Source organism: Balaenoptera physalus, assembly GCF_965194825.1.
Source record: "Balaenoptera physalus genome assembly, chromosome: 13".
In the NCBI taxonomy this organism is placed as follows: domain Eukaryota; kingdom Metazoa; phylum Chordata; class Mammalia; order Artiodactyla; family Balaenopteridae; genus Balaenoptera; species Balaenoptera physalus.
The window spans coordinates 65017507-65032627 of NC_138892.1; the positions used below are offsets into that span (position 1 = coordinate 65017507).

At 39.1% G+C, this 15121-nt stretch overlaps 1 protein-coding gene and 1 pseudogene across 5 annotated transcripts in view; both read right to left on the minus strand.

Moving 5' to 3' along the window:
* Window positions 1-15121, minus strand: part of SPATS2 (spermatogenesis associated serine rich 2) — a 141078-nt gene that overhangs the window by 114193 nt on the left and 11764 nt on the right. For 2 of the 4 annotated variants that reach the window (XM_082421381.1, XM_082421383.1), the window contains exon 2: window positions 484-696. The exons of the other annotated variants lie outside the window; for them this stretch is intronic. In XM_082421381.1, the coding sequence (XP_082277507.1) occupies window positions 484-523 (40 nt within the window). In that variant the 5' untranslated portion in view covers window positions 524-696. The remainder of the gene's footprint in view (window positions 1-483; window positions 697-15121) is intronic. 4 annotated transcript variants of the gene reach the window in all.
* LOC309641463 (cytochrome c pseudogene) lies at window positions 2883-12911 on the minus strand (annotated as a pseudogene). Its single transcript has one exon. The product of its transcript is annotated as a cytochrome c pseudogene (transcript).

Consider the following 15121-nt stretch of genomic DNA (forward strand, 5'->3'; position numbering starts at 1 on the left):
CCACTTCATCTGCATCCCGCTCTCCAATCACCACTTCCCATTTTTGCAGACTGCTCCTTCTAGCACCCCAACTCCAAGAACATTTTGACCTCAACAGAACTTACAAGCAATTGATCCCACCCCCTCTCCTGTCCTCATTTCCTACCTTAGCTTAGAGCTCAAGGTCCATCATTACAATCACTCCCTTTCCTGCACCTCAGACTTTTGCACCCTCCCACACTTTATCATACTTGCCTGGCAAAACACCTACCCTTGTTAAATATAATTCCCTGTCAAACAACTAAACCCTTTAGGACATTCAAGAGACAAGTGGCATCATATCTGACTTTTGAACTCACAAGGGCTTTCTTTTTCCTCTTCCAGGGACGGTATCTAGAGGCATTCAGAGTGGTCCAGCATTTGACATACCGTTGTAGACTATCCTACAATACAGCCTCTAACAAAACTAGGCTGCCCCAAACTCCTGGAAATAGAATTGCTTACCTTCAAACCAAGAAGGTTGGGAAAGCACCAAAATCCACATGTGGCGTGTACCCAGGCCGACTTCTAGGAGTTTGTGCTGTGAGACCTAAAGTTCTTATGAGGTTGTCTAAAATGAAAAATCATGTCAGCAGGACCTACGGTGGTTCCATGTGTACTAAATGTGTCCATGGCAGGATCAAGCGTATTTTTCTTATTGAGGAGCAGAAAATTGTTCTGAAAGTGTTAAAGGCAGAAACATAGAGTCAGAAAACTAAACTTTTAAAATGAAGCTTTTTTGAGTAATAATTTAAAAAAATCAAAAGCCAAAAGACAGTGAGAGAGAGACAATTGAAAATTTGAAAATTGATAGGATATTTGATATTAAGGAATTGTAAAATTTTTTGGTGTGGTAATGGTGTTTTTTTTGCAGGTGTCCGTATTTTTTAGAGATACAATATGAAATATTTATGCATAAAATATGATGTCTGGGACTGCTTCAAAATAATAGGGAAGGATGGAAGTGGGTAAGACAACAGATAAAACAAGATTGGGGGACTTCCCTGGTGGTCCAGTGGTTAAGACTTCCCCTTCCAATGCAGGGGGTGAGGGTTCGACCCCTGGTCGGGGAGCTAAGACCCCACATACCTCGCAGCTAAAAAACTAAAACATAAAAAAAACCCGAAGCAATACTGTAACAAATTCAATAAAGACTTAAAAAAAAAAAAAAAAAGATTGGCCATGAGTTAATATGTGTTGAAGCTGTGTGATGAGTACATGAGGGCTCTATTTCTTTTGTATATTTAAATTTTTCCCTAATAACATGGTAAAAAATACAACTGTCTCTCTACTCTACGCCTGCAACAAGCAACCAAACATGGCTTTGAAAAGAAAAAGATGAAAACAAACACACCTATACCAAACAGTCTCACTTAAAATTCACAGTTGCTGACTTTAAATGGTCTCATAGCTCAGCATGACAATCCTACAACTTTTGCCTTATCCATTCATTCGCCCACACCCCCCTATAGGTCCATTTCATGTCATTTCCTTCCTCCTCAAGCCATCAACACCTCTCCATCTTCACTCCCAGCTGCTGCCCTTCATTCCATTTTCTCAGTGAAATAGGAAGCAATCTCCACCACTACCACCACCGGTTCCCATTTGCCTTTTCTTCCTCCTGTTATTTACTGTGAATGAACTGACTGCTCCTGTCTACAGCCAGTTCCTCCACTTGGACACCAGACCCCAAACCCTACTGCCCAGTCATTCCTCATTCTCACTCCTCATCAGCACTGTTTCCCTCTCTACTGGATCTTCTCTACTGGCATTGTATTAACACATTCTTACTTCTCCCATTTTATTTTTAGTTTTTTATTGAGGTATAATTGACAGATAACATTATATTAGTTTCAGGTGTATAACGATTGCTCCCATTTTAAAAGACAACTCTTAACTCCAGCTTCCCCTCCAGCTATGTATCCATTTCTCTGCTCTCCAGGACAGCAAAACTCCTAGAAAAAGAAAGAACAGTGTCTGGCACATGGAACCATATTTCACTGATTCTAAGATGCCTTTTATTTCTTTTCTTCATACCTTAACATCTCTGAAATCCAGACACAACTGATGACAACTGTTATTTGTTTCTCCTAAGTGCCTAAGACACTACCAACCTCAAACAATCTCTAATTAAAAATCTCTGCTTGAGTTTTTGGTACAACATAGGTAGTGTGAATTCAAACTGAAAACTAGTTCAAATTCCAAAGAAAGTTTTTACCCCTCCTACACAACGCCAGGGTTGAGACATGAGAGCTGCCTTGCTGTCCCTTTCTGTGTGGTGGGCTTCTTCCCATTTACGTTCTCATGTAGTTTCCCAGCTTTAAGCAGGGCCTCTTACACATTACCCATCTTGGGCGTACTTCTCTTTTTTAGTAGGACATAAAATAATGGTGTATCTTACAACTGATGGTACCAAAATAGCAATATAAGCATATTATTTAGAGAAATGGAGATAAATACAAAAAAGTATTAACTAAAAAAAAGCTCTAAAAGTGCCTCTGAAGGGAAATAAAGGGGAAAAGGTATTTTATTTTATTTTTTTAACAAACTTTACAGAACTATTCAATTCTACAAACTATGTATACATATAACTTTGATAAAAATGAACCCTAGGGCTTCCGTGGTGGTGCAGTGGTTAAGAATCCGCCTGCCAATGCAGGGGACACGGATTCGAGTCCGGGCCCGGGAAGATGCCACATGCCGTGGAGCAACTAAGCCCGTGTGCCACAACTACTGAGCCTGAGCTCTAGAGCCCGCAAGCCACAACTACTGAGCCCACGTGCCACAACTACTGAAGCCTGTGCGCCTAGAGCCCATGCTCCTCAACAAGAGAAGCCACCGCAATGAGAAGCCCGTGCACCGCAACTAGAGAAAAACCGCGCGCAGCAACGAAGACCCAACACAGCCAAAAATAAATAAATAAATAAATTTAAAAGGAAAAAAAAAACAAAACCCTAAAACCTAACTAAAAGGAAAAAAATTAAATGATCTTTGAGAAAAAGAGAGGAGAGAGGAAAATGTATGTGGACATGGGAAAAATGCAGGGGTCAGATGTCAGCAATCCCTTAAGTTTACCTGTCAAGGGCCAAAAAAGAAGAAGGACAAAAACAAAGGGAAGAAAAATCTACTACAGCTTTGCAAGGATGGGAGACAAAGCATGCTGAAACTGCCTAAGACAGAAAAAGTAGGGAATTCCCTGGCAGTCCAGTGGTTAGGACTCTGTGCCCCCACTGCAAGGGACACAGGTTTGATCCCTGATCCCTGGTCAGGGAACTAAGATCCCACATGCCTTGTGGCCAAAAAAAAAAAAAAAAAAAAAAACTATTAAAAAAAAAAGAAAAAGTCAAAATCATCAGGTTGGTTTTGTTTTGTTTTGTTTTTTTAGATAGAGAACTTTAATTAAATTGGCATAGTTAAGACCAAAAAGATAAAGTGGACATTGTCATTGTATCTTCAGCCCTTGCTTTAACAGGCAAATGAACACAGCTTGAAACACAGGTGACTCTTGCTGTTCTATGAGACAGTGAAGGGAGCTTCTCAAAATTTAAATATATTAATATAATCAGTTATAGAAATCTAAATATAAAACCAATCTCCTATAGGGTTTGAGAAGGCATTCACCATATCCCTGAAAAGTTTAACATTTCCTTACTCAAGTTTAATCATCTCTTTAGAAAGGGAAAACAGTGATAGTACTTGTTGAACCGGAATTACTATCAAAATTCAAAAAGCTGACCATATTCATTTAGCCACAAGCCAATGTTATTTAAATCAGGACAGAAATATTACACCAGCCATTCATGATCTGAACTCTAGTGTATGAGATCAATTTAAATATGGTACACATAAAAAGTCATGAGACATTTGTTTCATAATAAATAAGGCAGTGGCCAACGATTACCCATTAGTAGCTTTTTTGAGATAAGCTATCAAGTCTGCCCTTTCTCCCTTCTTCTTAATGCCAGCGAAGATCATTTTTGTTCCAGGGATGTACTTCTTGGGATTCTCCAAACACTCCATCAGCGTCTCCTCTCCCCCGGTGATGCCTTTGTTCTTGTTGGCATCAGTGTAAGAGAATCCGACAGGCTGACCTGTCTTTCGCCCAAACAGACCATGGAGATTTGGCCCAGTCTTGTGCTTGCCTCCTTTTTCCACAGTATGGCACTGGGCACACTTCTGAACAAAAATCTTCTTGCCCTTCTCAACATCACCCATTTTTAAATCGTTCTTTCTCCGTACACTACTCAGAGGTTCCCTCTCGCAAGCTGAACGTCCTGCTCTCTAAGCCCAAGGACACGCTGGTCCGCGCCTATGTATGGGTGTTGGTGCCCATCAGGTTGTTTTAACTGAAATTATAAGGAATAGTACAGAAACAGACCTTCTCAACTGAGCTCCATATTACCTATGTACATCTCCACCTGGATATCCCATAGGAAACTCAAATGGAACATGTCCCTAGTAAAAGAACTGCTTAACTCAAAACAGTTTCTTAAAAAACAAGGGGTGGTAGGTTTTGTACATTTACATATAAAGGATTAAGTATGTGTGAGGGGGAAAAAAAAGAATATCCATAATCCAGCTAAATCTACCAAAAATCAATAAAATTATCCAGAGTTCCCATGTTAAAAAAAATTAACATGTCAAAATTAAATTCATCCACTCCCAAACCTGCCCTTCTTCTTAGAGTGCCTACTCTAGGTGGTCTCCCAAATAAGAAACTCAGGAAGTGATGCTAGATTCTTCCCCTTCTTCCCCTACCTTAATCCAGTCATTATCTTAATCTAACATACAGTATTTCTAAATCTCCTTGAATTTGTCTTCTCTATTCCAGCTACCTCATATCAGGGCTTGATCTCTTTCCTATATTACAGCAATAGGTTTACAATGTTCCAACTATCCTCCACATAATTGCTGAAGGGATCCTTCTAGATTGAATGTAAGCCTGCGCATGTCACTCTCCTGCTTAAAATTCCCCAAGGAGTCTAAAATTTAAGCTTCTCAGCATTGCAAATAAAATTCTTTATTAAATGACCCTACTCTGGCCTCCATCCTTATTTAAAACTACTTTTTTCACTCATTCATTCATTCATTCAATTCGTCAGTCACCAAATGTTTATTGAGCACCTATAATATCGCAGATTCTATAGGCACTGGGAAATACTCTAGTGAACAAAATAAAATGTCCTACCCTCTCGAAGCTTACAGTCTAATGGAGGAAATTACTCAGTGAATATATTCATCCACTTAACAATATTTTTTGTGTATCTACCTGTATAAGCACTCTTGTCAGTGCTGGAAATACAGTGATGAGCAAGACAAAGTCCTTACCCTCAGACAGTTTATATCTGAGAGAAACTGTGATAAATGCCATTAAAATAAAGCTATAAGATACACAAGGACAGGAAAACCTGAACCAATCTGAGGGGTCAGGAAAGACTTCTGAAATCAAGAGTGATATCTGAGATAAGAACCAAAGATGAAGAGGCAATGGCAAGGAAAAGAGTCGTGGTGGTGAAGAGCATTCCAGGCAGAGGGAACAGCCTTTGTACAAGGCCCTGACATGAGTGGGAGCCCAGGGCATTAGGGAAAATAAAAAGCCAGAGTAACCAGAGAGTAGGAATGGTGCCCAAGGAAGGTGACAACACAGGCACTAAAATTTAAATCAAATAAATGATCACTGTGTTGGGAATGGATTATTAGGGGTATAAGAGTGGAATCTGGGGGGCCCATTTAAAAGGCTATTACAGGGGACTTCACTGGCAGCCCAGTGGTTAAGACACTGCGCTTTCAATGCAGGGGCGCAGGTTCAATCCCTGGTCGGGGAACAAGATCCCACATGTTGCGCGGCACAGCCGAAAAAAACAAGGCTATTACAGTAGTCCAGAGCTGAAGCCAAATGATACACAGGAATATCTATACCAGACAGATGTCTTAATGCCTACAAACTGCAAAGGAATCTAGGCCATAGTTCCTGTGCCAAGCCCACAAGTTGAACTGGGTATAAATTCAAGAAACACAAAGGACTACTCCATCCATGAAAAAGGAAATAGAAACACTCAGCTCACTGAGAGAACAGCAAGCACTGCACCTGCGCCTAGAGATGGAAAAGGTTACCTGGAGGAAAATGGGTCCCAGGCCTGCATCATTCACAGATGTGAAGTGTAAATTCACACTACACGTATGGTACAAGGACCTCAATCTGACACTTCATCATAAATAAGGTTCAGAACTAAAGAATGAAATAGGACCACAACAGAAGCAAATGAAAAACTGTACAGTAGAGATGCTTCCACAATCTGAGACACACAGGACTTAAGTTCAGTTTTTTTGGTTTTTGTGTTTTTTTTGTTTTTTGGCTGCTCCATGTGGCCTGTGGGATCCTAGTTCCCCAACCAGGGATCAAACCTGGGCCCCCAGCAGTGAAAGCATGGAGCCCCAACTACTGGATCACCAGGGAATTCCCAAGTTCAGTGTTTAAAGAAAAAACAAAAAAAAAAGAAAAAGAAAAAACAAACACAGAGAAACAAACCTCCCACAAGGAAATCAGCTGATGCAGCCATCAGAGACTGCACCCCAAGAATAAGAAATAATATAACAACCTGAAAAAGACATTTTAAAAGAAGGTTTAAAAATAAGATAGGGTTCCCCCTAAGATCAGGAACAAGACAAGGATATCTATTCTTACTACTTCTCTTTACTACTGTACTAGAGGTTCCAACCAGCACAATCAGGCAAGAAAAAGAATTAAAAGGCATCCAGACTGAAAAGAAAGAAGTAAAACTGTCTTTACTCATAGATTACATAATTATTTGTATGAAAAAGTCTGATGAAATCTACAAAAAAACCATACTAGATTAAGTGAATTTAGGAAGGTTGCAGAACACAAAATCAGTACACAAAAATCAACTGTATTTCTATAAACTAGCAATAAACAATCAGAAACTGAAACTAAAAACACAACAGTACAGGAAATTCCCTGGCGGTCCAGTGATTAGGACTCCACGCTTCCACTGCTGTGGGCCTGGGTTTGATCCCTGGTTGGGGAACTAAGATCCCACAAGCTTCGTGGTGCAGCCAAAAAAAAAAAAAACCAAAAAAACCAAAACACAATAGTATAAAAAAAATACCCTTAAGAATAAATCTGTCATTGCAGCACTATTTACAATAGCCAAGACATGGAAGCAACCATGTCCATTGACAGAGGAGTGGATAAAGAAGATATGGTACATATATACAATGGAATATTATTCAGCCATAAAAAAGAACGAAATAATGCCATTTGCAGCAACATGGATGAACCTAAAGATTGTCATACTGAGTGAAGTCAGACAAAGACAAATATCATATGATATCGCTTATACTTAGAATCTAAAAAAATGGTACAAATGAACTTATTTACAAAACAGAAATAGAGTCACAGATGTAGAAAACTTATGGTTACCAGGGGGGAAAGGGGAGGAGGATAAATTGGGAGATGGGGATTGACATATACACACTACTATACATAAAACAGATAACTAATAAGGACCTACTTTATAGCACAGGGAACTATACTCAATCCTCTGCAATGACCTATATGAGAAAGAATCTAAAAAACAGTGGATATATGTATATATATAACTGATTCACTTTGCTGTACACCTGACACAACACTGTAAATCAACTATACTCCAACAAAAATTTTTTTAAAAGACTCAACAATTTAAAAAAAAGAATAAATCTGACAAAAGATGTGAAAGATCTGTACAGTGAAAACTACACAGCATTGTGGAGAGAAATTAAAGACCTAAATAAATGGATATATATACACACATATATTTGTTATTGGGCTGGAAGACTTGATATTGTTAGAATGTCAATTCTCTCCAGGTTGATTTAATAGAGCTAAAGCAATTTCAACCAAGATCCCAGCAGACATTTTTGTAGAAACTGACAAACTAGTTCTAAAATCTATATGAAGACGCAGAGGTCCTAGAATGGCCAAAACAACTTTGAAAAAGAAGTTGGAGGGTGAACACTACCTAATTTCAAGATGTATTATAAAGCTATAGTAATCAAAGACCATGTGGTACTTGCACAAAGATCAGTGGAACAGAATAGAGGGTCCAGAAACATTCCCACACATATACAGACAATTGATTTTTGACAAAGATAAAAGGCAATTCAGTCTTCCAACAAACGGTACTGAAAAATTGGATATCCATATGCAAAAAGTGAACTTTCATCCATAGTTTGGTATTATATAAAAAAATTAATTCAAAATGGATTGCAGATCTAAATGTAAAACCTAAAACTATTAAGTTTTCTAGAAGAAATCAGAAGTGAAAAACTTTTTAACCCTGGGTTGGACAAAGATTTCTAAGACATGACACCAAAAGCACAAAACTTTTGTTCTTTGAAAAGACATTGTTAAGAGAAAAGATAATGCAGAGTGATAGAAAATGTTTGCAAATCATATATCTAATGAAGGACTTGTATCCAGAATAAAGAACTCTCAAAACAACAATTAGCAAATGAACAACTCAATTTTTTAAATGGGTATATGATTTTAAAACACTTCACCAAAGACGCACATGAAAAGCTGTTCAGCTTCCTTAGTCATTAGGGAAATGCATATTAAAACAATCAGGTACCACTATGCAACTATTAGAAGGACTAAAGTTTTTAAAAATTAAAAAGACTGACCGCATCAAGTACCGGCAAAAACGTGAAGCAACTGGAACTCTCATAGACTGATAGGGGTGTAAAAATGACAAAACTACTTTGGAAAGCACTTCGACAATTTCTTAAAAAATTAAAGGAGTTAAAGTATTTGACCCAGCCATTCTAGTCCTAGGTATTTATCCAAGAGAAAATAAATGTCCATACAAAGACATGCACACAAATGTTCACCAGTAGTTTTTATTTGTAGTGGTTAAAAACTGCTAACAATCCAAAAGTCCATCAGCTGGTTACTGAATGCATAAAAAAAAATTGTAATAGATACACACTATCCACAAACGTGGGTTAACCTCAAAATAATTAAGCTGAGTGAAAGAAGCCAGACCCCCATACACAAAAAATTAGTATATGCAGTATGATTCCATTTGTATAAAACAGAAAATGCAAACCAATCTAGTGACAGAAAGCAGATTAATGATTGCCTGGGGGAGGGGAGAGGGAAGTAGAGGAGAAAGGGCATGACAAAGGAAACAAGGAAACTTTTGGGGGGTAATGGACAGTTTCACAGGTATATGTCAAAACTTATCAAACTGTCCAGTTTAAACACATGTAGTTTATTCTATGTCAATTATACCTCAATGAAGTTGTTTTATTAAAAAAAACAAGGCAGGAAGAGCCACAGATTAGGAGAATAATTTCAATGCATACTGACAAAGGATTAGTATCCAAATGTATTACTAATACCTACAACTCACTTTAAAACAGAAATGGGACTTCCCTGGTGGTCCAGTGGTAAAGAATCCACCTTCCAATGCAGGGGACGCAGGTTCGATCCTTGGCCAGGGAACTAAAATCCCACATGCTGCAGGGCAACTAAGCCCGCATGTCACAACTACTGATCTTGAGCGCCTCCACTACAGAGCCCACGCGCCCTGGAGCCCTTGCACCACAACTAGAGAGAGAAAACCCACGTGCCACAACTAGAGATCGAAGCCCGAGCGCCTCAATGAAGAGACAGCACGCCGCAACGAAAGAACCCGCATGCCTCAACGAAGACCCCATGTGCCACAACTAAGACCTGATGCAGACAAAAAGTAAGGAAAATAAATAGATATTAAAACAAACAAACAAACAACTCAATAGAAAAATAAGCCATAGTAATGAACAAATAACTTACAACAGAGAAAAATTAAATGACAATAAACAAATTAAAATATGCTCAAACTCACTAACAATGGAGAGAATGTAAATTAAAACATAAAATAGGGAAAGTGGCAGGGGGTGGTGGTTGTGTGATGAATTGGGAGATTGCGATTGACGTATATACACTATTATGTATAAAATGGATAACTAATAAGAACCTGCTGTATAAAAAAATAAAATTCAAAAATTCAAAATAAATAAATAAATAAATAAAATAGTCCCCTCGTCCATTAAAAAAAAAAAAAAAACCCATAAAATAGTACAACACACATAACATCAGCAAAAGTTGTAAAGATCCAGGGCTTCCCTGGTGGCGCAGTGGTTAAGAATCCGCCTGCCAATGCAGGGGACACAGGTTCGAGCCCTGGTCCGGGAAGATCCCACATGCCGCGGAGCAACTAAGCCCGTGCGCCACAACTACTGAGCCTCGCTCTAGACCCGGTGAGCCACAACTACTGAGCCCGCGTGCCACAACTACTGAAGCCCAAGTGCCTAGAGTCCCTGCCCCGCAACAAGAGAAGCCACCACAATGAGAAGCCCGTGCACTGCAACGAAGTGTAGCCCCCGCTCGCTGCAACTAGAGAAAGCCCGCTTGCAGCAACAAAGACCCAACACAGCCAAAAATAAAATAAATAAAATAAATTTACCAAAAAAAAAAAACAAGACTGGAGTGGAGAGAAGGAATGGGATTTAAAGCATTCTAAGGTTCCTGTATTGTTCAGGAAGGCAGAGATACTAATTTTAGAGTTCAATATGTATGCATGTTAAAAATGTAAGGGTTAACTCCTAAAAAGAAAAATACATAAACATAAAATGTTCAACCTGAAAATCAGTAAAAGAAAAAAAGAATGTATATATATGAGAGCAAATAAGCAGCATTGTTTAAAAAAAATAAGGTATAAACTAAAATGGCAGAAATAAGTCTAAAAGTATCAGGAATCACATTAAATATGAAAAGACTAAACTTATCAAAAGACAGACTATCAGACTGATTTTTTTTATTGTATGATTTTTAAAAATTTTTTATTGGAGTAGAGTTGATTTACAATGTTGTCACTGATTTTTTTTTAACCCAACTATTCACAGATTACCAAGATACATTTAAAGCAAAGTGAGCCAGAAAGGTAGAAAATTTAAAAGAAAATTAAAAGATATGCTATACAAATAGTAATCAAAAGAAATATTAGTATTATTCATTAATTAATATTAATATTAGACAATAAGACTTAAAGCAAAAATCATTAATATGCAGTCATCAAGAGAGAGCCAACAGCATTCATCAAAAGAGTACCCATTACTCCTGCAGTGAAACAGTCCTCCCCACCATGGATAGATATTTAAGAGGGTCCAAGTACTTGGAAGAAAAATGACCTTCCTGAGATCCTGCCATTTGCAACAACATGGATGAACCTGGAGGACATTATGCTAAGTGAAATAAGCCAGACACAGAAAGAAAAAAACTGCAGGATCTCACTATATCTGGAATCTTTTTCAAAAAGTCAAATACTTAGAAGCAGAGAGTAGAATGGTGGTTATGAGGGGCAGGGAGGTGCGGGAAACGGGGAAATGGTGAAAGGGTACAAAGCTGTAATTATGTAGGATGAGTAAGTCTAGAGATCTAATGTACAGCATAGTGATGACAGTAATACTGTATCAGACACTGGACATTTGTTAAGACAGTAGATTTCAGGTACTCACATCACACAAAAAAATGTTAGCTATGTGATAAAATATGTTAATTAGCTTGACTATAGTAATCACTTCGCTGTGATATACCGTGTATATCAAAATATCATGTTGTACATCTTAAATACACACAATTTTTATTTTAAAAACTAATTAAAATTTTAAAGGAACGCCCTTCCCCAGGATCCAGGACTCCTCGCCCTTCCCTCCCTCCTAACACTCACACCCTCACCTCCAGTATCTATCTGCCTGCTATCTACCAGGCCTAATCTTTTCATGTTCTTTATCTTTATATTGTCCATCAAAAGAAGCCCCAGACTTCCAGACCTCTCATTTCCCATGTTCTAATCCCCACACAGTTAGTCCTACACACTCCCTGCTCTGTCCCCATGTGTCACACACCTCTCTCCAAATTTTGAAACCCTTCCACTTGTGCCCAACATTTCCAACCTCTACTCTGGACACTTCAACTTCTTATTCTAATTAAAACCTGATTCTCCTCTGAGGCCATACTTCCCTTGCAGCCCTCAAGCAGTGAAAGTTATTTTTCCCATACCCCTCATACCACTGGACCTGGGGGTGGGGAGTGCCCTCCTTGCTCCTCACTGATGCTTCCAAATTAGTCTCCTTCTGTCTTCCCTAAAAAACCTCTACTTTGAATATCATGTGAAAACTCTATTACCCATTACCAGGCTGTGATGGTTAATTTTATGTGTCGACTTGACTGGATCACAGGGTGCCCAGATATCTGGCTAAACATCATATCCGGATATATCTGAGGGGGTGTTTTCAAATGAGACTAACATTTGAATCAGCAGACTGAGCAAAGCAGGTGATCATCCAATCCACTGAGGTACCAAATAAAATAAAAAGAAAAAGGCAGAGGAAGGGAGAATTCATTCTCTCTCTCTCTCTCTCTGTCTCTGTCTCTCTCTCTCTGACTGCTTGAGCTGAGCTGTCGGTCTTCCGCTTTTGGACTTGGACTTAAACCATCAGTGTTCCTGGGTCCCAGGCCTTCAGACTCAGACCGGAAGTTACACTGCTGGCTTTCCTAAGTCTCCAGCTTACAGCCCCCAGATTCTCAGCCCCCATAATTGCATGAGCCAATTCTTATAATAAACCTTATTCCAGATAGATATAGATACAGATACAGATGTATCTTATTGATTCTTTTTTTTTTAAATAATTTATCTATTTATTTATTTTTGGCTGTGTCAGGTCTTTGTTGCTGCGCGTGGGGCTTCTCATTGTGGTGGCTTCTCTTGTTGCAGAGCACAGGCTCTAGGCACATGGGCTTCAGTAGTTGTGGCACACAGGCTCAGTAGTTGTGGCTCATGGGCTCTAGAGCACAGGCTCAGTAGTTGTCGCGCATGGGCTGAGCTGCCCCATGGCATGTGGGATCTTCCAGACCAGGGTTCGAACCTGTGTCCCCTGCATTGGCAGGCGGATTTTTTTTTTTTTTTTAAACATCATTATTGGAGTATAATTACTTTACAATGTTGTGTTAGTTTCTGCTGTATAACAAAGTGAATCAGCTATATGTATATATATATATCTACTCCCTCTTGCGTCTCCCTCCCACCCTCCCTATCCCACCCCTCTAGGTGGTCACAAAGCCCCGAGCTGATCTCCCTGTGCTATGCAGTTGCTTCCCACTATCTATTTTACATTTAGTAGTGTACATACGTCCATGCTACTCTCTCACTTCGTCCCAGCTATCCCTTCCCCCTCCCCGTGTCCTCAAGTCCATTCTCTACATCTGCATCTTTATTCCTGTCCTGGAAGGTGGATTCTTAACCACTGCACCACCAGGGAAGTCCCCCTATGGATTCTTTTTCTCTGGAAAACCTTACACTGTGACTCTCCACAACACTGTTCCTGTCCTAACTCTCAGTGACTTCAATTTCACATAGATAATCTTCCTAACACTCATCTCCTTGAATTCCTATCTCACTTCTCTGAATTCCTTGCTTCCAATGATCTTGTCCTTCACCTACACAGCCTACAATGATGCCTCCATAACCATGCTCCGTCTCTCACCTACTCAGATTCCAACATCTTTTGATCCCACCACAACATTCAATTAATTGATTATACCAACTTTTCACCATCTCTTGGCAACTTCATGTCCTCCCTTCCCTCCTGACCTGGTTTAAATTCCACAGTGTATTATCACAATCACTCTCTTACACACATTCTCCATTGCCTTGACCCTCTCATGTTTTGTTCTACGATCTGAGTAACACCTTTCTCTGGTTAAATCCACTCCAAACATACACCCCTGCAGCTGAATGTGGCTGGAGGAAAAAAACATGTTGACTAATTTCACTTTAAATTCATGTCCACAAACCTCGAGGGACCCTTAATGCCACCTGGCAATCATACAGTATTTCCCTGCTGCAGCCACTCTTACACTCTCCCGATCAAGCTCACACCTTCTCCACTCTCCACAAACCGCCATCACCTCCTCCCCACCCTCACTCTCAGCTGAGCACTTTGATTCCTTACTCACTGAGAATATTAAAACAGAAGAAAACTTTCACCAACTCCTACTGCCAAAGCAATCCACCTACTTGATGGTGGGTTTGAGATACATTTTGAAGATGAAATCAACAAGAATTGGAGATGGATCTGATGTGAGGTATGGGGAAGAGAAAGGGATCAAAGATGACTTTCAAGTCTTTGCTCAAATATTATTTTCTCAACAAGGCTTTCCCTTACCACCTTTCAGTCTCTGTCTTTCCCCCGCCCCCCCGTCACACACACACACACACACACACACACACACACACAGAGTCACACAGTCACATGTTCACACACTGTCTCTGTCTCCTTTCCTGTTTTTTGTTTTGAGGTTTTTTTTTTCAATACCAGTTATCACCAACTGAAATACTAAACATTTTACCCCTTTGCTTAATATCTGCCTTCCCCTACTAGAGTATAACTGCGTGCAGACAAGGATTTTTATGCTTAGTTCACTCCTGCAGATCAGAAAAACAGTAGGCACTCAGTAATATTGATACTTTGTTAAAGAAATGAACTGTTTCTGGCATGAGCAAATGGTTGGATGGTGGTGCCATTTACATAGAAAAACAATACCTTAATGGGGGAAGAATCACAGTCTCTATACAAAGGACTTTATAATCTAGTGAGAGAAAGACACTGAAACATACATTTACAACATATTAGGATTCTATGATTTGTTAAATCTACGATAAAAGCAAAATTGAAGAACTAATATTCTATGATCCGATTTTTATCAAAACTGTATGCTTTTATATATACATACACACTTGCACATACACACAACACGTACATATATGTTTCTGCAACTATACAGAAGAAGTTCTGGAAGGAAAGATACCAAACTGTTAGCCTGTGGGGCAAGAACAGTACTATGCTATGTATGGGGAATGAGACTGAAGAGAGGGTGAGGAGACTTTCACTTTTCACCTTATACATGTTTTACAATAAGCATATTGCTCTTATAATTTAAAAATGAGAAACGGAAAAATTTCCTTTCTAAATTCCTAAAGGGAAAAAAACATATTTA